This window comes from Tenrec ecaudatus, chromosome 6, assembly GCF_050624435.1.
Source record: "Tenrec ecaudatus isolate mTenEca1 chromosome 6, mTenEca1.hap1, whole genome shotgun sequence".
Taxonomy (NCBI): Eukaryota; Metazoa; Chordata; class Mammalia; order Afrosoricida; family Tenrecidae; genus Tenrec; species Tenrec ecaudatus.
Genome location: NC_134535.1, coordinates 75,942,266 through 75,965,746, shown reverse-complemented (window position 1 = coordinate 75,965,746; position 23,481 = coordinate 75,942,266). Strand labels below are relative to the sequence as shown.

The 23,481-nt window shown below is 56.5% G+C and overlaps 1 protein-coding gene across 3 annotated transcripts; it reads right to left on the bottom strand.

The window, feature by feature from the left end:
* Window positions 1-22: 22 nt before the first annotated feature.
* ITGA7 (integrin subunit alpha 7) lies at window positions 23-22,947 on the bottom strand. 3 transcript variants are annotated; one of them, XM_075551535.1, is made up of 26 exons: window positions 22,437-22,947; window positions 17,574-17,701; window positions 17,391-17,470; window positions 16,140-16,395; window positions 15,485-15,616; window positions 15,118-15,237; window positions 14,016-14,223; window positions 13,724-13,917; window positions 12,977-13,065; window positions 12,710-12,837; window positions 12,468-12,563; window positions 12,233-12,294; window positions 11,909-12,078; window positions 11,365-11,514; window positions 10,431-10,546; window positions 9,750-9,942; window positions 9,573-9,653; window positions 9,387-9,466; window positions 9,198-9,272; window positions 8,986-9,088; window positions 8,307-8,474; window positions 8,018-8,149; window positions 4,165-4,278; window positions 3,841-3,939; window positions 3,627-3,752; window positions 23-1,173 (listed from the first exon to the last, which is right to left on the bottom strand). In XM_075551535.1, the coding sequence occupies exons 1-26, from the start codon at window positions 22,640-22,642 to the stop codon at window positions 943-945; spliced, it is 3,537 nt and encodes a 1,178-aa protein (XP_075407650.1). In that variant the 5' UTR covers window positions 22,643-22,947; the 3' UTR covers window positions 23-942. The 3 variants fall into 3 exon arrangements, with proteins under 3 accessions (XP_075407650.1, XP_075407649.1, XP_075407648.1); XM_075551534.1 differs by lacking the exon at window positions 15,485-15,616 and having other exon boundaries at window positions 22,437-22,712; XM_075551533.1 differs by lacking the exon at window positions 15,118-15,237 and having other exon boundaries at window positions 24-1,173.
* Between the last annotated feature and the right edge of the window lie 534 nt (window positions 22,948-23,481).

Genomic DNA, 23,481 nt, shown 5'->3' with positions numbered 1-23,481 from the left:
TGGCCAAGTCTTAATGAGCAGATCATGGCAGACAAAAGACATTCCCCTCACTGCCCCCTAATTCCTCTCTCTCCCACCCCTGTCAGTGGGAATCTCCAACTCACGTCCTCCTACAGTGAAAAATCTCTATTCCTACGCTGTCTGGAGAGAGAGGGACGGAGAGGGAGACAGAGACAGAGACCCTGTCCGATCCTTAACTGCCCATTTCTGGACTGGGTCTACCAACATTTGCACACCTGCCTCCTGGGTCTGCTGCCTTCCATCTCCCTTCTTTCATGGAACATCCCCTCCCCTCCTTCAACCGTCACATCCATGTGTCTCTAGGAACTGGCCCCCTGACCCCTCCTCCTCACGAGTGCCTGTCTCCGTCCGAGTCAAGGGGGTGTCAAAGAGAACCAGGCCTCTGCTGGACACCCAGGACAAAGGAGTGGGACTCAGAAAGAAGTCAAAGCCTTTGTCCCCAAATGTTTTTAATAAATAGGAAAAACCCACTGGACTGATGCAGCGAACTCATGTCAAGAGATTGGGAACTCATGTCAAGGTGGGAGGAGCCCCTGAGTCAGCGACGCATCCTCCTCCCCAACCCTCTGAGCTAAGGCACTTTGGGGGCAACAGGCTTGTGGGGTTCTATTATACTAGGTGAATAGGAGAGAGAGGAGTTAGGGTCTCACCTCCCCACTGTTGAGTCAGGACACACCTGCCCTTCTCACTCTCCTCCATGGCCCCTCCCTGATTTACCTTGTCTCATAGCATAGCATTCCAGGGGTGGGGGAGGGACAGAATCCTAGTGGGGATGGGGAGAGGTCCACAGACCTAAGGAAGCAGATTCTGCCAATTCCTGATGCGACACCAGCAACCCACTCTCCCCTCTTCATCCAAGGAGCCAACACTAGGGAAGGGGTGGAGGGGACCCACGGACCAGGATGGATGGGACAGAGGAATTTAGGCCGTAGCTGGCACAGGATGCCCATTAGGGCCCTGCGCAGAGTGCCCATCTGCAGCCAGGATGGGGTGTGCATCAGGATCCTCCCGCCGAGGGCTGCCCCAGTTATTCCTAAGGATGGTGCCTGTCTTCTCTTCCTTGAACTGCTGCCGATCTTCCCGTGGGATCTTCACAGCATGGTACTGGGGCACTGTGGCTTCGGGGTATCGTGCCCGCTTGAAGAATCCCATCTGTAAGGATACAAGGCCAGATCATGAAAAGCCACCCGGAGCAGATACACAGCACAACACAGCTCCTTGCCCGCACCATCATCCCTGTCTCAGAAAGGACGTCCTGCAGCAGAACGGGCACAAGCCAGAAGGCAGCCCCCGCCATCCGTGCTAAGTGCCTGCTATCATTCACCTTCCAAGACAGTGGGCAGGAAGGGTACAGAACCAAGGACATCTCCCTTGGTACCTGAAAGGGGGAGTTGAAAGTTTCCACCCACCCAGGCATTCAGAGACCCAATAGCCTCCCTCAGAACACATATGAGATCCGAAGAACATTGCGTCCTAGAGCCTCTGTCCTCTGGAACATTTCCTCCAAAGCCTTTCTCTCACAAGCACACACAAAGACACATGCACACACGCACATATACACGCACTAGGCGGTATCCTCCCAAGGGCAGGACCCACTCATCCATGAGAACGGCAGTCTGTGCATGCTCTAAGTCAGGAACATGCTGGTCCTTATATGCAAGGCAGAAACTGCCCCTAGCATGCTCACACTCGGCCTTGCTAAGGCTTGACATGCTCAGACTGCTACACACCGTCTCCTTGCACAGCCGTCTCTGCACACTCATGCCCATGGGAAAGGCATACATGGGCCCTCACTCCACTCCCACATGCTCACACTCCATGGGCCCACCCAACCCTCTGTGCATGCCCAAGGCTGTGGATACTCACCCTTACAACCTGCAGCCCCTACAATTAGGTCCCGCCCACTCCCATTCCTGGGGCTCACACCAGCTTCATGCAATATCATTTCTTTGCTTTGCACATTCATGACCCCCCAAATGCTGGGAGCTCTACTTACACACACACACACACATACATCTACCCGCCCACACCACATATTTGCACACAGAGACATACGCAAACACACACATTACCCAACAGTCCCTGGGCCCCTGACTTCCATGACCGAGGGCTGCACAGCCAGATGGGCCCGGTGATAGTTGGTGGGAAAGGAAGAGCTCTGGCTGCTCCGGTGGAAGAAACCACACTGGGACATTTGAGGGGAAGGGGGGGGCAAAAGAGGCAGAGAATGGGAAGGCTGAGGAAAGATAGGCCCTTGCCTGGGTCCACCATCCATGGGGGCAAGGAGAAGAGATTCTGGGAGCCGTTTCATGAATGTATCCATCTTCCCTAAACTAGTGAGGTTCTCAACAACTGGGGCACTACCCCAGAGGCCTGGTCCTGATAACTCCTGAGGGGGTCCTTGCCCTGTGCGTGGTCCCAGGAATATGGGTTGATGCAGGAGAAGTCTCTATATGGGCTCCGTAGCTCCACATGCAGCCCTGGATAAGATGTGTGGCTCTGGGTGTGAGCCATGATGATATAGGGCTCGGTGCCCTGGCAGTGATGTAGGGTTGGTGATGTAGCACTGACCCATGCATGTGTGAGCGTTCATGTTGGGCCACATGTAAGTGTGATCCTCTGCGCAGTGCTGTTTATGAGCATGTCCCACACAGAGCCCTGTCTATGGGGGTTCCAAGTTCAGCTCTCTGAAGAGGAGTTCTCTGGGGGTACTTCACGTTTGTTGGTCTCATCGACCTCAGCTCTTTTCCATGCCACCTGTCTCAGTCTCGTTAAATCAGACCACACTTCCCTACCTCGAGACGTTTCCTACCATGGTTTTTCTGGAAAGCTCAAACCTCATCAACCTCATTTACACACATCCAAATTCTACTATCCTATCTTCTTCCAATGGAGCCCTGGTGGTGTAATGGTTACGTCTTGGGCTGCGATCCAAATGGTCAGCAGTTCAAAACCACCAGCACCAACTTGCGAGAAAGACTGGGTTTTCTACACCTGTAAACAGTGACAATCTCAGCAACCCACAGGGGTCACTGTGAGTCAGCATTGACTTGATGGCAGGGAGATCTTCCTCCAAGACCCAACTCCAGAGAAACTCCCCTTGATCCTTCCATCCTTTGAATTCCCACTACTCTTACTCAACCATTAACACCTCTGACTATAAGCCCACCTCACCTCCCAAAACCAAACTCACCACCACCGAGTCAATGCCAACTCATAGCGACCCTACAGGAGGGACAAGACGGAACTGCCCTTGTGAGCTTCCAAGACTGTGATTCCTTAAGGGAGTCGAAAGTCCTGTCTGGGTCCCGTGGAGTGGTTTCAAACTTGGCCTTGAAGTTATGACCCAATGCATAATCACTGTGCCCCCAGCGCTCCTTTCACCTCCCTTATGAGGTTGTCAAATCCCTGAGGGCAAGATCTGCACTGATTTATCTTTGAAACTCCTACAACCAATTAGAGGTCCCGATATATTCAGGATATGTACTCAATACTTAATTGTTGACTAAATGAGTGAGTGGGAAGGTAAGAAAATCTTATTACACAAAGCCACCTGCCTGACAGGAAAGTCCAGCCCCCACGGACCCACCCACCCCAGGCCTCACCTTCCACATCAGCAGCACCAGCAGGGCCAGCACCAAGAGCCCAGCCAGCACAGCCAGGAGGATGACCCACCAGGGCACTCCTTCTGCCACCGCAGCCACTGGGTCCAAATAGACCATCACTGGAATCTAGGGAGCAAGGGGTGAGTGGAGCAAGAGAGGAGGAAGCCAGAGAGAGAAGTGCTCGCCCACTTCCCAAGGGAGGCCTGCAGCTCACCACTGTGGACGCATCTCTGAGGAGCAAGTTCTTGATGGAGGACTTGACCGTGATGTTGGCTCTGACAATCACTTCCAGGGATTTCACAGCTGAGTATTCCTAAGTGACCAAGGAAGAAGACTCTCCTCCTAAGTGTCCCCATCCCCCCTCCTTCCCTTCCACCCAGCTGCTGAAATTGTCGGTGGAATGGTGTCTACTACAAAGGGCGCGTCTGCCCCCCACCTGGGTTAAGGATGTGCTGCATTTAGACAGCAGGGAAGTGGTGAGTCCCCGAGGGGCTCATGGAAAAGGAAGCCCAACCTCGGCCCCCAGCAAAGTCCTCACCTCCAGGAAGGTGCTGTTCCAGAGGCGGCCCCAGACGTGCAGTACGGCCGAGCGGTCAAAACTGTAGAGCGGGCAGCTGAAGAGCACACAGTTAGCCGTGCCCTGGGCACAGTCCTGAAGACCAAGACAGGCAGGGCTCTGAGTCACTTGATCCCACACACTGAACCTGCCCAGAGACATGCTCCCCAGACCATCCTTCTGTGAACGCCCTCACCTGGAGCCCCCTTTGTTCCGTGATCATATTTCTTCCACTTTCCTTGCCTGGCCTCAAACTTCCCTCCACCTTACCTGCTTCAGACTTCCCAAATTAACCCTTTGATCTTCCGAAATAGTCCAAAATTGGAGCCTGCCCCAAATCTGGGCTATTTGGCTTTGAAAGAGATTGGGGGAGAGGGGGGCTCTCCTTCCTTGACAGCAGCAGATCACGTAGCTTCCCTAATGGAGGCCTGTGTGGTATCTAATGATGGTCTCATTTATTGAACACCTACTATCTGCCAAGTATTTATCATCCTGGGGCCTCACAACAGTGTTGCACGGAACGTATTATGAACAGTTGCCATCACATTGATTCTGGCAACCCCATGTGTATCAGAGAGGAACCGTGCTCCACAAGGTTTTCAGTGGCTGATTTTTCAGAAGCAGATGACCAGGCCTTTCTTCCAAGGCACCTCTGTGAACTCGACCCTGCAACCTTTTGGTTAGCAGCTGAGCGCATTGCAGTATCCGCCATCCAGGGTCTGCGCACTATTATCACGCTCATATTTCAAGTGAGGAAATCCAGAGACAGGTAACCTGCCTGAGGTCACACCGTTAGCAAAGCTGGACATGAGGAGGAGAAGTGTGAAGGCAGGCACATATTCCTCAAAGCCACACCCCTGCACGAGGTCTACGCTTCCTGGAGGAGGAGGAGCTGCTGGGGACAAGGCACTCAGACCAATAGCCACTCAGCCCAGTGGCTGCCTAATGACATTCGCCCATGCGCCTACAAGTGCTGTTTCTCACACTTTGCCGTTAGCCACATGCAGAATTATGCTTGGAGGCTGTTCCAATTCTGTGAGACACTTATTATTGTCCCTCTTCCAACAATTCAGAAGTCAACTTGTCTAAAAACAAGACCTCCTGCCTTTATTTTAGGAGGGGGAAATCCATTGCAAACTTCTCGCTAGAAAAATTCCCCTTTCAGAGAAAGTCGGTCATATGGGAAAGGCAGGATTATCCATGTGATAGGGAACAATTACAGGAGCTCACCATGGTCAAGAGGCCCCTTAGTGTTGTGGACTGAATTGGACCCCTCCAAGAGGTATGCTGAAGGCCTAACTTCTGGTACCTATGAACATGACCGTGATGGTTAGGTTGTGCGCCAACTTGGTACACCTGTGGGAAGGTATGGATATTGTCCAACCTCTCAATCAGGACACAGCCTGATGCCAATCCCGTGCAGAAGGGTGGCCTATTTATGAGAGATGCTATGGAGAACTGGCCTCTCTCTTGCCCTACTCCTTCCTGTTTGCTTGGATCCTGCATCTGACTTCTGGGGCCGGTGGTCCATGTGGCCTGCCAACCCTAGGAGATATTGGTGCCCTGCCACATGCCTGCTGACTTTGGATCTACGTAATTCTGTACCTACCAACCTGAGATCTCCCAGCTTCCTACCTCATCAAACTGGCAGGGTGTGGTAGTTATATAATCTGGTGTCATTTGGGGACTTGAGAGAATTAAGAGTGAAGGGGTGGAGTCTAGTCTGTCAATTGGGTCATAGCCAATGAGGCCTCTGTGTGGGCATGGCCTTCTCCTGAGAATTCTGGGAACTCCTGTATTTCCTCCTTGGAGGCGGGAGACACTCTCTCTCCTCACTCCCTGAGAGATGCTCTACTGTTGAGACACATGGTACTATGCTGATAGACCCAGTGCTCTGGAAACTAGAGGAGCCACGTGGAACTGCCAGCACTGAGATGCTTCTGCCGCCACTGGATCCACAAGACTTTGCACCCACTGGCCTATGTTCTTCCTGCATTCAGCATCATTGCATGTGTTTCGTGAGTTTGAAGAGGAATTTATAGACTGGTATTAGACATATGGGCTAACACCAGACTTATGGACTTGATCTGGACTGGGTTGGGATGTTTACTCAATATTCAATTGCTCTTGCATATAAAGCTCTTTTTTATACATATATGAGCGTCTATGAATTTGTTTCTCTAGTATACCCAGACTAACACACAGGGAGGGTCTGTAGTGGGTCTGGAGGGGCCTCCAACTAGCATCTGAACCATGGACTTGCGCTGGAGGGAACTGATTACAAGGATCTACATATAATCTCCTCCCTGGGGGGTGGACAACAGAAAAGTGGTAAAGGGCGACGTTGGACAGTGTAAGATATGACAAAATAATAACAATTTATAAACTATCTAGGGTTCATGAGGGAGAGGGGAGCAGGGAGGGAGGGGAAAATGAGGAGTTGATACCAAGGGCTCAAGTAGAAAACAAATGTTTTGAGAATGATGATGGCAACAAATGTACAAATGTGCTTGATACGCATTGTACAAGCCCCCAATGAAATGATTTAAAAACAAACAAACAAAAATTAATAATTAATTAATTAAAGAAAGTAAGGAAGCTGAGGGCCCTGAGGGAGTCAGGTGCAATGGTGCTTCCTCCACGATAGATGGCAGCAGAGCTGGCTCAGCTGCTTCCATTCCCCTGAGACCCTGCAACAGACTGATCCCACCTGAGGTTCACTCACACACACACACACACACACACAATACCCCTCTAATGTGTGTCCCCACCACATGCCCATGGGCAGCGCCATCCCAGCAGGGAAGAAGCACAGAGAGCGTGCTGAGTCAAAGGCCGAATGATGCAAAGCAAACGGAAGCCAGGGAGAAGTAGACCCAATGAACCCTCTATGGTATAACATGTTTTAACTATTAACTTAATAAAGGCCTTAACGTGGTTTCAATTGTGGAAAGGCAGCGGGTTTCCTAACACACATTGACCTTTGGATGCTAACCTGCTAACCGAGGTCAAAATAGCAACAGATCTCCAAGGTCATTAAAACTATCCTATCCCTGCACGCTGGTACAGACAAGAACCAGAAACACAGGGAGGCCAGGAACCGGAAACACGGACCAGTAGTGTGAGTGGCGATACAGGGAGGGTAGAGGAAGGGTGGGTTGGAAAGGGGGAATCGATTACAGAGATCTACATATAACTTACTCCGTGGGATAAGGACAACAGAAAAATGGGTGAAGGGAGACATCGGACAGGGCAAGAAAGGACAAAATAATAATTAATAAATTATCAAGGGTTCAGGAGGGAGGAGGGAGCAGGGAGGAGGGGAAAAATGAGGAGCTGACGTCAGGGGCTTAGGTGGAAACCAAATGTTTTGAGGATGATGAGGGCAATGAGTGTACAGATGTGCTTCACACAGTTGATGTACGTATGGATTGTGATGAGTTATGTGAGCCCCTAGTAGAAAGATTTTAAAAAAAACTATCCTATCCTTATAAAACATAAAATTCTTATTTGGCATCAATGTATGAAGACTTGATTGTTTGGCTAACTAACTAATTTAAGGCCCAACTCCCTGCTCTGAAGGGCTTGGTCAGGGGGGTGAGGGGGGGGGGGATTGGGAGCACTAGCAGCTGTTTCACGGCTGCCTCCCGCCCATGAGCTGTGATGAGAATTCTCTCATCAGCATACCCTCGGTGGGTGACCCTCATACCTCTTGATAAGCCAACCCTGCCCTCCTGAACCCACCCCGCTGAGGCTCCATGCACCCCGCAGCAGCCCCCTCACATCACCACACACCCGCTCGCTTCTGCCAGCACCCTGGTTTCTCTGCACTCACCAGGGTGATATTCTTCTTCTTCTCAGCAGTGGCCACTGGCCACCAGGATGTGCTCGGCTCAGGCTGTTCCTGCGGCTCCTGCTGTTCTGGCTGCTCCAGCTCCCGCCGCCTCCTGTCCCTGTTGTCCACATCCTAGATTCGGGAGGGACAGCAGTGAGTGTCCCTCAGAGCACAGCAACCATAGGGCACATCTCCTCCCGTGCCCTCCACCCCCAAGACAAAGACATCCATCCCAATGTCTAACTCCCTCCACCCTCCTGTCCAGAAGCCCACCTTGCCTAAGCCTCACCAGGTGGAGGATGTTGGGCCTTGGGGAACAGAGCCCCTTCTGCCCAGGCCCTTCCAGCTCCACTCGCATTGGGTACAGCAGCCACTTTCCATTGGCTATCTCGTGGGGCCACATGATGTTGAGGAAGGCAGACCCCAGGGTGTTGAGTGATTGGCCTTGGTTAGAGAACTGTGGGTGCGGGAGGTAGGGGGAAGAGGGGAGAGGAAAGGACAGATTTCAGTTCCCAAAGGGGCCCTCAATCTGCAGAGGTGGGGAACAAGAGCTGAGGGGAAGCTTCAACAAAGACTCAGGATCCTGGACCCCGCCAGGCACCATGCTCTCCCTCGACAAATCCAGGAATCCAGCTGGAGGTGTCCTTCAGAGACGTGAAGGAAGACTCCAGCCAAGCAGAGGGTCTTCAACCGTCAAAGAGACATCAACCCTCACCGCATGCTCCCATCTCTAGCTGAGGCCCACCATGGGATTTCCTGAGCTACCATGATCTCTCCAGAGCGGCAGGCTGAGATAGTCCAACAGGGGTGACCAGGAAATGGTCACAGGAGGCCCTAGCCTTCCCCACAGTCAAGGGCCAGGTGGAGAAGGGAGACTACAAATGTGCTGGACTGCCAAACGGCTATGGGAGTCACGTCACAGCCTCTTCCCTGCGTCTCAGGGACGGGTCACACGCCAGGACACTTACCGTGACTTTATACTCGACCTTACTGCCCACATCCCGCTCAGACCTCATGGCACTCTCTCCCCTCACCACACCGGAGAAGAAGAGCTGCTGGGGGATGGCCACCCTGGGAGAGAGGGGCCGAGCTGGATGGAAGGGCCGAGTCTGGGGCAGGACTTAGAAGTGGTGATGCCCCTCCTCCCCTCCAGTGGCAGGGCCCACAGGGCAGCACTCACCCAGCAATGGACAGCGGCAGCTCAATGAAGACCCGGGCCCGAGCAGAGACTGGATGAAGCACCTGTTCACTGATCCTAGTGCAAGGGTAGGGGTAGGCATGGGCAGCGCATACAGGCACCACCCCTCCAGGTCGATACCAACCCAACTGCCCCCTCCTCACCCAACTCTGCCCCCCTGTCCAGGCTCACGTGGCCAACAGCAGCTCCACTTCCAGCTCTGTGGTCTCAATGGTGATCCCTGAGGTGCTGAGGATGAGGTAGAAGGTGATCTAGGCCAGAGGTGGGGTGGAGTGGCATCAGGGGAGGGCTGGGCACTTAAGGAAGGAGTTCAGGGTTAACAGAGTCATGGGAGAGGCTAAGGGGAGCCATGCCAACCTGGGCGCCTCGCTTCATGGGGTTGCCCAGCTCACACTCCACGTGGGAGGCATTCTCATTGGACAGGCAGAGCGGCTTCTCCTGGAGCAAGGCAGAAGCGAGCCCAGTCTGAAGGGCTGAAACTCCCCTCTCCAGGACCCTACCCGACCCCACCCTGCCCCCCAGGTGGGTCCTCACAGCAGGGTCCAGGGCCCGGACTCCTGAATAGTGCAGAGAGGCAGGGAGAGTGACCAGGAGCTGGGCCTCGTGGGCATCGTCCCCATCAGCCTGCGGCTGGGCTGGGTCCGAGGGCAGGTTGGTGACTGTCAGCTCCAGGCCGATGAATGGCTGCCCACTCAGCGCAAACAGGGCCGTCTTCCCATCTGCATCCCTGGGGGCCAGATCCCACTCATTCGAACCCCCTCCTCAGCCTATCGCACTCCCAGCCTCCTTCCCCCAGGGCACACTGCCCTGCCTCTAATCGATGGCCATCCCACCCACACACACACCCGGATCACCACACAGGAGAGCCAGCCTGAGACTCGGAGGCCCCCCACTGTCCTCACTTGCTTACCTTGGGTCCGTAACAAGGACTGGCTAGGGCTCAGTCCTTCATCTGTAAAGTGGGACTAGGGATATTCCCTACCTCACAGGCCTGTGAAGACCCAGCAGCGTGATGTGTGTGGAGTACACGCTGTCACACACATCGTGAAGCGCAGTCCTTCCTTACCAGGGGGGACCCCTGCCCTGTGGCTGCTTCCTTGACCCGCATCCCGCCACCGTCTGAGTTATTGTCTAGGCCTCCTGGCGGGGGCTTCCTTCCATTCCATCCCTTGAGCCCATGCCCTCCCACCCAACCTGCTCCCGCTGCCCCCTCACATGGGCAGAGGCTGGAACTCTGTGTCGCTGACCCGGGCACAGAAGTGGGCGTGGATGAGCTGCAGGTTGCTCTGGCAGATCTTGTCTTCACCGCAGCCTTGCTTCAGAAAGTGGATCTGGGGAGACAGTTGAGGAGACAGACATGCCCAGGAAGATACACAGCAGGGTCAACCCGGTTTTAAATGACCTCTGGTCAACTCTCCGAGATGCCCATTCCTACTGGGCGGTATCGGGCTGATCACTCAACCCCTCTGAGCCTCATCAAGAACATGGTGAACTCACAGCCAAACTACACGGGTGTCCCTCCCTGGCCTGGCTAAACGACAGAACGGTCAAGCGGCAGACGGCTAGCTGAAAGGTCGGCGATAAATCCACAGCTGCTCTGTGCAGGAAGGGGGGGCCAGCGAGGTGGGGTGGGGGGCGAGCTGGATATCCTCCTTGTAAAGATGACACCAGACCCCGGGCGGCAGTTCTGCTCTGTCTGCTGGGGCCGCCAGGAGTTGGTATCAACTTGGCAGCCTACAACAGCTGGCCTGGGCGCGGCCCTGTGGCTGCGCTCTGGAGATGACAATGGGAAGGGCTTTGTGGGAGCGGATTCGGGCTGGACTTAGAAGTCAAGGGCACCACTTCCAGCGGGTGCATGAGGACCACGCCAGGCACTTCACCCTCCTTCCCCCTTCTGGGTGACTGGGATGGAGAGGATGTCAGGACCTGGCAGGCCACTGTTGAAGACGGCAGCGTCTCCAAGAAGTGGCCGAATGCAGGACGCTGTCCCCTCTGACTAGGAGGACTCTCGGGGTCTATTTCTGACAGCATTTACAAATAGGAGGCCCGATGGGATAAAACACGCAGGCGTTTTGACCTCTAGAAAGGGGCGTCTGCAATAAGGACCGCTCTGCTTCTTCGCCTGGGTCAAACAAGAACGCATGCTCACCTCTGCCCGCTGGGTACTGGGCTGGTGGGCATTGAGGATGGGGGCCAAAGGAGGCAGCTCCCTGCCCGGAGCCTGTCTTCGGAGCCGAGGGAGCTGGAGGCTGTACGATATGGTCACCACAATGGGGCGAAGTTTGTCTTTGATGTTCTCCTGGGGAGGGGGACATGGATGGAGAAACTGAAACAAGCCCCAGGCCCCAGCCCTGCCCAACACCCTAGATGGTTCTCGGACCGATCTAGATTCTTGGAAAGAAACAGCGAGATGCAGGAGATAGGTGGAAAACTGAACGCGGAGGAGGGAGACACGCTGAGCGAGAAAGGAGGAGGCCCTGGATGGAGAAGGATGAGGACCAGAGTTTGCCATGGAAACGGCCCTCTCCATCTACAGAGAACACCAACATCCACAGGAGAGGCACGGAGGCAGCAGCAGGTGAGGAGGTCAGGATGAAGTGTGAGTGTGTTGCAGAAGCAGCAGCTAAGAGGAGCTGAGGAGCCTGGACCGTGACCTGACAATGGCCCTCGGAGACCAAGGGGTACGTGTCCACCTGTAGCTGGAAGATGGTGTCGCCACAGACTCGATCATGTTGGTGCTTCAGCCATACAGTGCCCGAGGCCTGGTGTTTGGAGTCATCCACACTCCGACTCAGGAAGGTCACCCGGGGGACCTGGCCCCGGAGTCTCCGGTCCGTGTCTCCATCTATCATGTAGTCCAGAGCTGTGGTGTGTGGGGAGAAGAGGGGAGCCAGTGAGCTAGGGAAGAGCTCCCCTCGACCCTGTCCACCACCACCACCACCCCAGGGTGTCTCCTTCCCCAGCTTCCAAGTAACCCAGCCTGGACACCCAGCACGGCGAGAGGGTGCCTCACTCACCCACAACAGGGCTGTAGCTGCTGGGGGTTGCAATGTAGCTGAAACACACCTGGAGGTCCACGCTGTGGGGCAACGGGTGACTCCTGAGCCAGATAAGCCTTAGAGACCAAGACCCCAAGCCTCCACCTTCTCACTGCTGCCCCAGCCCCCAATCCAAACTGGAGAGAAAGGGGGAGAAGAAGAGGGAACTGGGCCCCGGAGGCTTCCCCTGCCCTCACCTCAGACCCCGCCTCACCAGACTGAGTGGCCCCCAGGACAGTTGGGTTGCTCTAGATCGATGGTGCGAGGACCAATGAAGACCTCGTGGGAGACATGGAGAACAGGCCGGGCCCTGGGGGATGGGTGAGGGCCATGGGAAGCATTAGAATGAGAGGCAGGGGTGAAAGAGGGTGGGGGGAGTCTTCAGCATCAGGTTTGACAGAGAGGGGGTCCAGCCACCTCTGGGTGGGAAAAGGGAGAGGAGGGGAAGGGGGTCACCTAAAGAGGACAGCAGTGTCGGCCAGGGAGCCCACCAGCAGGTCAGGGTAGTGGTTCCCGTCCACATCCAGGCCGCCAGACAGGGAGTAGCCAAAGCTCCTGATGCCCACGGCCTCGCCCTCCAGCACCTGGGAGATCAGACTGTTAACCTCTCCTAACCCACCCCCTCCTCCCCCACCTCTGTCCTCTGCCTCCCCTGCCCTCTGCTGCCCATGCCCCCTTCTCCCACCTCCCTGGGCCCCCTCAAGCCAGGGACACTCCCCTCACCTGCGAAGGTTTGAGGGACACTCCCAGGCTGCTCCCATGGTAGATAAAGACTTTCCCGGCCCCGTCGAAGGGAGCGCCGACAGCAAGATCTGCAGGGGGATGGGGGGGAACATTCTGAAAGGCTGCAGGTGACAGGAGCCAGGCCCCCAGCCCTTCCTCCGTCCTACCTGTTTTCTGGTTCACTAGGAGGCACACACAGACACAGCTGAGCCTCAAGCATTTTACATTTAAAAAAAAAAAAAAGCCTGTTGTCCTGGAGCCATTCCAACTCACAGCGACCCCGTGTGTTACAGAGCGGTGTCGTTCCGGGCTTCAAGACCCACAGAAGTAGACTGCCGGGTCTTCCACACAGTGCTGCTGGCAGATTCACACTGTGCGCCTTGAGAATAGCAGCCAAGCGCACCACACACGCGCGCACACACAGCGTTTTTGTGCAATCTGACGCTGAGCCTTACACACTCACCATCTTGAATCCCCACGGCCACTCTCTCGGGCCAGGACTAGCTCAGAAAAGTCAAGTTACTTTCACGGGTAACGGTCAGATGCCAGCCCAGCGGCCTTCTCCCCCTGAGGCTTCAGAAGGCCCTGACGTCTGTCTCTCTCTCTCTCTCTCTCTCTCTCTCTCTCTCTCTCTCTCTCTCTCTCTCTCTCTCTCTCTTTCTCTCTCTCTCACACACACACACACACACACACACTATGCCTTCCTGCCACTTCTCTCCAGTGAGCATCTTCAGATGCCAGTCACACCTGGGAAGCCATCCTGGTTGAGGTCCCCGAGGACAGCCACACTGATCCCAAACATGGAGTCCGGGGAGCCAAAGAGGCGGAGAGGGGTGACATCAGTCCAGTGACCCCCCTGGTTCATGTAGACATACACAGCACCACCCAGCTCTTCTTGGCGCTCAAAGAAGTAGGGGGCCCCTACTACCAGGTCTGGAGAGCTTGGAGAAAGAGAAAGGATCAGCAAGGGGTCTCCGTGGCCAGGCCAGGGCCCTCGTGCCAGCGTCCCCAGGCTCCCCCGCCCTATGCCCACTCTCACCCATCGTTGTTGAAATCAGCCACGGCCAGCGAGTAGCCAAAACCTGAGGTCAGGCGCTCCCCAAACAGTACGACTTCAGGGACCAAGCGGCTGGCACTGTCCTTGCGCAGAATGACCACAGCACCCTTGTGATTGGCTCGGGGCGCCCCCGCCACAAAGCTCAGCTCCTCCGCACGCACCAGCCCCTTCCCGGAGTCAATGGAGAAACCTGGGGGGGTGGGGGGGATGGCTTCTTGGTGAGAACTTCCCTGCTGACTCCACCACCGGGGTGTGTCCCAACAATCCTGACCCCAGTCCACCGGCTGGTCAGGAGCCAAGAGATGGAGGAGGTGTCCCCCAAAGCTATCATGGCCATAGCTGGACCAATCTTCCCATCCCTCCCGAGACCTGGCAGCCCTCCTGCACCCGCCTGATCCAGAGATTGGAGTGAGCCGTAAGACGGGCAACAAGTCCCTTCCGGAGACTGGAGGAGAAAGGAGGGCTGAGAAGACCAGAGGGCTGGGCGGAAGGTCAAGCACAGTGGCAGGAGCTGAGGGAACGGCCCCACCAGGCCCACCCCAGAGAACTAGAGCAGAGGTAGGTCCTCTCTTATTTCCACACCTTTAAGAACCCCAGTCCTGGCTAATGCATCTGCTTTGCCCACCCACACTGTCCAGGCAGGGAGAGGACGCCTCCACGTAGTGGGAGGGGGACCTATGGTAGAGAGGGAAGCGTTTGATTCACGCCAACTTCTCCCAGGCCTTGTTTTCTCCTCTCTGCCGAAGGGATGCAGATGAAGCAGTGAGATGATACGAACCTTCCCACAAGGCTAGGCTTCTCTCTAGCACGTGCCCACCATCCATCCCTCTGAGGAAGTCCCCCTGGAGGTCTCCCCCTCCTCTTCCCCAGTACAGTGCAGCCTAAACCTCTCCCTCCACCTGGACCTTCCTCCAGTTCACCAGTCCCTGAGGCCAGCTCCCTCAGGGGTCCTCTCCTTAGACCTGACCAGAGGTCCCAGCTCTCCCCTCCGTGTGCGTCAGGGGTGAACGGAGAACACATCCCCTAGGGGAGGCCAAGGCCAGGCCCCGAGGGCCCAGGAGGACATGGGTGGAAGCTTACAAACCTAAATAGCTATTCAGGGCCAAGTCTCCGACTGGTCCTGGAAGGCGGTCAGCAGGGTCCAAAGTTTTATACACCAGCTGGTCAGGGTCTGAGTTATCAATGTTGGTCACAAAGAGCAACCCTGTGGGGGGCGGGGGCAGGAGACACCAGGGAAGGGACATCCGGAAGAGGAGCCACAGAGTGGAGAGATAAGAGTCAGAGCAGAAGGTGAAAGGGGAAGAGGTGGAGAAATGGGAACGAAAGAGACCAGAGACCGAGAAAAAGAGACAGACAGACAAACAGGGACGGAAGGGTGGGAGCATGGAGAAGGAGAACAAGAGAGAGGAGCAGAGGGTTAGCATGACTCCGGGCCAGGGAGGGGTCCCTACCAAAGTAGCTGTTGGCAGGGACCGGGATGAGGTGGGGGTCCTGATCCTTCTCGCCCCCCGCCTCGTAGGGCCCATCGTCCAGGTGGGCCAGGTCCGCTGAGCCCTGCGCACAGAGCTCCACCCTGGCGGTGCCTGTAAGAAGAGTCCTGTTAGTGCCCAGGGCAGGAGCAAGGGGCGCCCTTCCAGACACACACTGAGTTGGACAGGCATGCTTGCGGGAAGCCCCTCCTCACCCCTCCAGCTCCACCTCCCACGCCCTGCCCAGCCCAAGCCTCCTGGGGGGCCCAGACTTGGCATCACACTCACCGAGGGTCAGCTCAGCCCGCAGCGTGTGCAGAGATGGGAATGGGAGTGATGAGGGTGGGCTGTGTGCTGGAGCATGCGGGCAGCTGGGTGGGCAGCCCAACAGTGCAGGCGGGGGCTCATGCCAGCGTGTGGAGGACCTTGGGGCCATGCGAAGGACAGGAGGCACTCCCATTCACGTGGGTGCTAGCGTGGGGAGGGTGGGAAGGAGGCGTGCCAGTCTGATGGCATGGGGTGGGGGCTCTGATGGCGGAGGACATGTGGTCATGCGTGGCCATGTGCAACTTCAGTCCTGTCTCTGGACCAAATCAAGGGCTTGGGTCCCCTCATCCCCTCCCTGGGCGTGACTCACCCTTCCAATTATAAGTTCCCGGGGCCCCAAAGAGGAGGTAGTGGCTGTCGGGGGAGAAGGCGGCAGCCGTGCCCTGCTGGCAGAACCCAAAATGTTCGTGGCCCTGGGGGCGCCCCTCACAGAACTTCCACTCTCCCCCATCCAGATCATCCCGGATGGCCAGGTCCTGGCTGAGCAGAAAGCAGCGACCAATCACATCGCGCGTCTCCAGGGCCTGGCCCACTCGCAGGCGAGCCTCGTACCGATGTGCACAGGTCTGCGGGAGAAAACGAGTAAGGGCAGTCCCCTCGTGTGGGCCCGGGACCGCGCTGCCCTCATAGAGACGTCGGCCAGAGGCTGGCACCCAGGTGCCTGCAGGCACACATGCACCCCACACACCCCTCTGCCAGCATTTCAGGGCACAGCCACTGCATCCAAATGTTGGCCAAGTACCCGCATAACCCAGAACCCCATCGTACCCACTTCCTCGATCCTCTCTGAGAGAAGTCCTTGTTTTACACTCTGCCCGGGCACCCGCAGGCACAACGGAGCCAGGTCACTGCATGTACAGCTTCCTCTACAGACACCTCCCCTGTGGTGAATTCCCTCCCCGTCCACTCTCCAAGCAAGAAATCAAAACCAAAACTGCAAGGACCCCACTGGCAGAAAGGAGCTGAGAGCTGCATCTTCAGCCCACAGAGCGACTGGTGGGTTTGAACCACAGCCCTTGGGATTCGCTGCCCGCTATGGTGCCACCAGGGGTCGGCCCACCTATAGGTGCCTTTTCTCGCCTCTTGTCTTTGGGGCTTTTAGAGAGGCTGGCGGCCCACTAACGTTACCCATAGCCCGCCGCAGAGTGACTTGTATTATTCGTTGTGTGTTCGTGCATGTTCGCGAGAGATACAGGCGGAAAACAGACAAGGAAGGAAAGAGGACACGAACGCTGGAACCTGGGCTGACGCCAGCTCTTTGAGGCGGGGACCAGGTGCTTCCCTGCCTTTATTAGGAGTTCAGCATCTCTCAGTCATGAGCGCAGGGCCCACCGCTTACACAGTTCTCAATAGGAGGGGAAGGGTTTTTATCGGTTGATTGCTTGGCAAGGACAGACCATGTCTGAGACAGGTTTATGTCATCCTAAGGGCCAAGGATTGACCACGTGCCCCACCTGTGTTCTGCCAGTGTGCCTGGGCAGAGGCACACACCATATACCCAGGCACACCCACGCCCAGGCACCTGACCTCCCCGAAACGCCCTGGCGAGAAGCGTACTCACCACAATCTTGCCCCCAGGCCCCTGGCTCCGCACACTGACCCCCAGCCACTGGTTCTCCTTGCTCTCCTTTTGCGCATCCACTGGAGACAGGACATTAGGGATTAGGGGAGGGAAGAGGAGGCCAAGTCCTCTCCCTCCCTCCTCGGATGCTTCCGGACATCCCCTGCCCCGCATGGCCTTCACCTCCCCGGTCGATGTCCACTCTGTAACAGTCCGTCTCCTCCAGGCTCAGGGGGCAGGCGAAGAGGCCTCCAGTGCGATTAGCCTTTTGCCCAGGCAGAGCCAGGGCCTGAGGAGCCCCCGCCAGCAGCCTGCACAATAGGGTAGGGGCAAAATTAGAGGGCAGAAGGCTCCCACCGGCCCCGAAACTTCCCTGGTCTCAGTACCAAGCAGGGAATTCAGGAACAAGGAGAAGGGCAAAGGTTGTTTTCCCAAGCCTGGGACAAGAGCAAGTTCATACAGTTGGTCATGAAAACACTCTGGTCTATATGCACCCAGTTCTCCCTGTATCAGGAGCAATACTCACAGCAGACACACACCCACACACAGACCTAAACAGCCTGGCCAGTACTGCTAGTTTGAAAGAATCGCCTGTTCACAGCACCTGTTCATGTCCAGGCCCTCCCTACCCCCTCCTTGGCCCGGGCCCAAAGTCCTGCCCTCCTCCCGCACCCTGGTCCAACTGAAACCCTGCCAGAAATGCCAAGAATGCTGAGAGCAAAAGTAACGGGGTCCAGACTGGCCCCACGAGGTGCCCAAGGACCAGCTTCTGAGCTCTCAGCAGAGGTTAGCTATGGACCTGCTGCCTCCATCAGGGACATAACAAAGACCCCGCTCCTGGGCAGCTATGCCGCCCAGCTCTATCATGGCTGGTACGAAAGTAGGGACAAGTTTCCCATCCTGGCTCCATTCTACACACACACCCATCCTGAATCCCCTTGCACACTCCTCTTCCTTCTCCTCCCCAAACCCGACGTCTCCCTTCCTCCCACTGCCCACCCCTGCCCAATTGTCTCCCTGACCTCCCCCTCCCCGCTCAGACTTTTTCCCAGCTACAACTTTCTTGGCAGGACAATTTTCCATGATCACAGCCAAGGCTTCTTCCCCGGGGGAGGACTGTGCTGGGAATGGAGGCTGCCTGGGCCCCCTGGGGCTGAATCCCCAGGCCAGGAGTGAGAAGGGGGTGATGGACGGACACGCAGCTGGCTACTGGCAAGAGAGATTCCACAGTGGGCTCAGGGTAACTCGCGATGGCGCTGGCTCACACTCTACCCCCTCTCCTTCCTGTGGAGAGGCTCAAAGACGTGGTGGGCATATTACAGACAGGCAACTGTGGGGCACTGTGCCAGTCCTGGAGGGGCAGAGGGAGGGCAGTGAGCAATCCTCCCTTCCCAGAACTCCTCCTGTGTCTTAGCAGCTGTCATTGCACATCAGAGCCAGTGTCAAGAGAGAGAAGGGGTGGAGAACAGTAAGGAAGGGGCCTCCATTGAGTATCATCTCACTATGGGTCGAGACCCAGCAGACGCCCAGTGTCACGACTGGTGAATGCGCTAGGTTGGTCCACAGAAGGGTGGAAGTTCGCCATTCTTCCATCCAGAGAAGCCTCAGAAGAAAGGCCTGGTGGTCTACTTCCAAAAACAACAACAGATTTTAAAATCTTTGTGAAGTACAGTTCTATTCTGACACTCAGGAAGCCACCATGAGTCAGAAATGACTTAGCAGGAATTGGTGGGGGGGGGGGAACTATACGGAGCCCTGTTTCAGACACTGGAGAAACAGGGAAGTCAGATTCATCCAGCTCCTACAATGGGTCAGGCCCTAGGCCAGGCGCCAGAAACGTAAGGACCTACAGAGTATCCCCATATGTGCCCCGGACTGGGTTGATACAGTAGTGCACTAACTTCACAAGAATGACTCCTGGCGGGGAGGCAGGGAGGAGGGAGGAAAAACGGAGGAGCTGATCCCAAGGGCTCAATGGAAAGTAAATGTCTAGAAAAGAACTATGAAATACATGTACAAATATGTCAGATACAATTGATGTATGGTTTGTAAGAGGAGTTGTAAAAGCCCCCAATAAAATAAGTTTTTTTAATTAATCCTGTTGGAGTGTGGTAAGAGCTGTACGAGCCCCCCCCCAATAAAATATTTTTTTTAAAGGAATCCTGTGAGATCAGGATTGTCTTACAGATCAGGGTAGTTACTCAGAAATTAATTGTGCAGAAATGTGGGAACTCAAATCTCCATCTGCCCAGCTCCAATACACCTGCTCCACTGCCCCCCATGACAGCTCATCTCCTGAACACCATGACCTGCCAGGAGGTAGGGGGGAGCAATGGAGACCCATATCACCTGGTTCCCTGGGCAGAAAAGGAAGCCGGGAGACAGGACCCTGGGCAAACAAATGCCATCCTTCAGACCAGCCACCAAACACAGAGACAAGCCTCCATCTGTTGGGGGGCTAGGACTGTCGTCCTTCATCTTCCTGCTTGTCCCTCAGAGGCCTCAGGACGTGTTTGCTGAACCCCACCTTCTGTGGACTCGCAGAGACCCCTACACTCAGCTGAGCACCCAGAGCTGCTCAAAGTTCACCCCTCTCTTGGAGGTGGAATATGGAAAACACACATGGGAAGGTCCACATGGAGGGAAAAAGACGCCAGATGTGTAGATCTGCCCAGCCCCATTCTTGGCGGGGAACTGACCAGCCCAGCCCAGGCCTCCTGGAACAAAAGCTCCCACACACAGCCTCACCAGTCTCTCCACCTCTGCTTCAGGCACACACTCCTGCCCGCTGTCATCCCACGAGCCTAGCCACCCCAGGTCTCTGGACGGCTCAGTAGCCACAACTGTGGCTACTACAGAGAGAAAAGGAAGACTGTGGCTGATGGGACGGAGGGACCCTTAGGAGCCCACTCCTGCCGCTCCTCTCCGTTCTCCACATTCCATGGCTCCTGCCCTCATCCAGCCCCCTTTAACCTCTCAACCAAGGTGGCCTGGAAGACTGGCTTCACCCCAGGGGTGCTCTAGCCAAGCCTTCAGATCCAGCATCGCTGTCAGGTGACAGCATCGCTGTCAGCATCGCTGCTCTGGGGCTCACAGAACAGGAATGGCAGCACCAGCAACGGTACGCTGCTGCATAGCACTCACTAACGGCCTGGCGCTGTGCCAAGTATTTTACAGCCGTCTGACCAGGAAGCTGCCATCTTGACGGAAGCAGTTCGCCACCCCTTTCTTCCGTGGATTCAAACTGTCGACCCTGTGGGCCAGCAGCAATCACAAGTCATTGGGACCCCAGAGCCTCCTTTCTACATGGGTCAGGAACTCTTTCCATCCCCACGACAGCTCTGCGTGGTAGAGCGACTGCTGACTCTCAGTAAAGTCAGAAGGCCTCAGAGCCTCCTCCGGCGGCCAGACTGGGAGCTTCAAAGCCGTGGGAAGGTCTTGCCGCCAACAGAGATGGCCCAGGACCCCGCTCTCCCGCCACCGGGCAGCAGCGCACCCCCTGCTGGAACTGCCGCAGCGGCCCGCAGTCAGGCCCTCTGGCCATGCTCCCAGCTTGGCTCTGAAGACAGGCTCAGGGGCTACTTTCAGAGAAGAGGGGGAAATGACAAGAGACCAAGCTATTAAAAATAACCTAGAATCTGCCTGGAAATAGCTCCGAGAGTTCAGCATGTCCTAAAAAGGCCTCCGGTCCTGGAACTCTGGGAGAATGGGGGAGGCAGGAAGAGGGCTGAGATGAGGACGGAGGGGTGGGGAGAGGTGGAAGACTAAGGAAGAGGTGAAATAAGCTGTTTCCCATCTCCCCCAGGGTTCTGGGGAGCACTGAACCTGTGCCCTGATGATGGAGGTAATGGGAAGAAGGAAGAGCTTGAGTTCTCCCTCCTCCCCGCCCTCTGCCCCCAGGCCAGTAGTAAGAGGGGAGAAGACAGTCCCAGTGGGCAGCATTGATCCCAATAATGGACACTTAATGTGGCTTAGGCACTGGCTGTACAGGGGGGGGAGCCCCCTGGCTTGGCGGGTGGGGAATCTTTCTTCTCTTTCTCCTCTCTCTTTTAACTTGTAGCTAGAAGCAGGAGTACAAAAGGCATGGCAGACACACAAGTGTGTCCAACTCCCATGGGCTCAGAAGTGATGAGAAAAGGATTAGACCGGTCCTTTACCCCTTGCTCTTCCCTGCCTTTCCCACAGCTCAAATTCCTGAAGCTGGACATTTCCTGAGGGAACAGCGTGGCCAGCATCCCTCCTGGATCTCTCTCCCTGACGTCCGTCTAGCTGCTGCTGCTGCTGCTGCTGGTGCTGGTGCTGCTGCTGCTGCTGCTGCTGCTGCTGCTGCTGCTGCTGCTGCTGCTGCTGCTGCTGGTGCTGCTGCTGCTGCTGCTGTTACTATGGTCCAGGATGACCATGATGGTGATGGTGATGATGGTGATGATGATGGTGATGATGATGATGATGATACTTCGGGAAGTTGTGTTTCCTGCCACTCTCTTTCATCAGACAACCTAGTACAGGATCCAAGTCCCCTCCCGACCTGCTTGTTGTCTTGGCCTCGCGCTATACAAATGGCTTGATCTTTCAGCACCCCAGTGCCCGCCGTCCACCTTCCATCAATGGCAAGGTTTTGGCGGGAAGTCATTTCGGGAACCTGCCCTCCCTCCCTCCCTTCCATGGCGCTCATCCTCTCCACTCTTTCCCTCTCCTCCCCCTTAAGCGGTGACAGAAAGACCAGTCTCCTTTCCTTGGAGAATTCAGCCCAGGGAAGCAAGAGGGGAGGGAGCCAGACGCCCTGGCATGGGAGCGAGGATGCCACTTGGAGAGAAAGACAGAAGGTCATTGCCTGCCAAGACCAGAACTTGGCTCCCTCACCCACCCCGAGATGCGGAGGCTGGGATACAAAACCAAGCAGAAGCGGTCAGCCTCCAGCTTGGGTGTGGGGTCTGTGGGCAGCGGTATCTGGGTGGGCTCGGATGACAGAGAGATGAGGTGGGCAGGGGTTGCAGAAGGCAATCGGTGGCTCGGGCCTGGGGACTTGAGGGGGTTGCGGTGACTCACCAGCTCTGGGGTCGAGGGTGCAACTGCCTGTGCAGGGCCACGGAGAAGCCAAAGAGACTGCCCGGCTCCCCCTCCTTGCGCAGGGCGCCCATCACGTCCAGATTGAAGGCAACAGCCCCCGGGCATAGCAGTCCGGCCAGCAGGGAGCCAAGAAGGTAGCAAAGCCCAGAGGTCCCCCGGAGACCGCGGCCCCAGCTTCCAGCCATTGGGAGGAAGCCGCGCGCGCGCGCGCGCGTGGCCCAGTAGCGCAGAGCAGTTCCCACGCTACCCAGGCCCGTCAAAGGTCTCCAAAATCTCTCCCCTCTTTCAGAGGTCTCCCGGTCTCTCGCCTGGCCGCCGCCCACCCGCCGCCCAGCCGGCCACCACCCCGCAAGCGCGACGACTGCAGTGGCAGCTGGGTGTCCACCCGCACTCGCGCCTCCGCGCCCCAGGGCCGCCAGGCCACGCCCTGACCACGCCCCGGACACGCCCCGCAGCCCGGCAGGTGGAGCGCGCACTGGCCCCGCTACCCAACACGGCACCCCGGTGGGAACTGCCGGGCTCCCGGACCGCTCCAAGCCGCGCCCCAAGCCCGGCCCGGCCCCGCCCCTGGGCGGCGCCCCCCTCCCGGGTCCTCCCTGGCGCCCCAGCCAGCGAGCATTGGAGGCGACGCCCGGGAACAGGAATGGAGGAACCCAAACTCCCTGGCGTGGGGTCGGTTCCGACTCCTAAGCAGGAGCAGAACCGCCCGTGTGGGTTTCCCGAGGCTGTAAATCCTTGCGGCTCTCCCGCGAAACTGCTGGCGGCTTTCAGCTACTAGCCTGTATGGTCATCAACCCCCTTGCGTAACTCTTAGCGCCACCAGAGCGGGGGGCAGGGAATGGGACCCAAAAACAGGGTAAGCGAAGAGTTAAAAGTACAGTCAGAAAAGAGCGGGGAGGACGAGTAAGGTTCTGGGCCTGGGCCTCCCTCCCCCACGGCCACATACCCACTGCCATTCAGTCCGAGCCGACTCATAACGACCCTCGAGGACAGCGTAGAACTGCCCTTGAGAGTTTCTGAGACT

Bases quoted from the DNA above. Each gene is read 5' to 3' on its own strand.
- ITGA7 (XM_075551535.1), bottom strand. From the start codon at position 22,642: ATGGCTGGAAGCTGGGGCCGCGGTCTCCGGGGGACCTCTGGGCTTTGC. The intron at 3,940-4,164 runs GTGAGGACTTTG...TTGGTCACTTAG, and splicing joins GGAACAGCACCTTCCTGGAG to GAATACTCAGCTGTGAAATC. The intron at 3,753-3,840 runs GTGAGCTGCAGG...CTTGCTCCCTAG, and splicing joins TCAGAGATGCGTCCACAGTG to ATTCCAGTGATGGTCTATTT.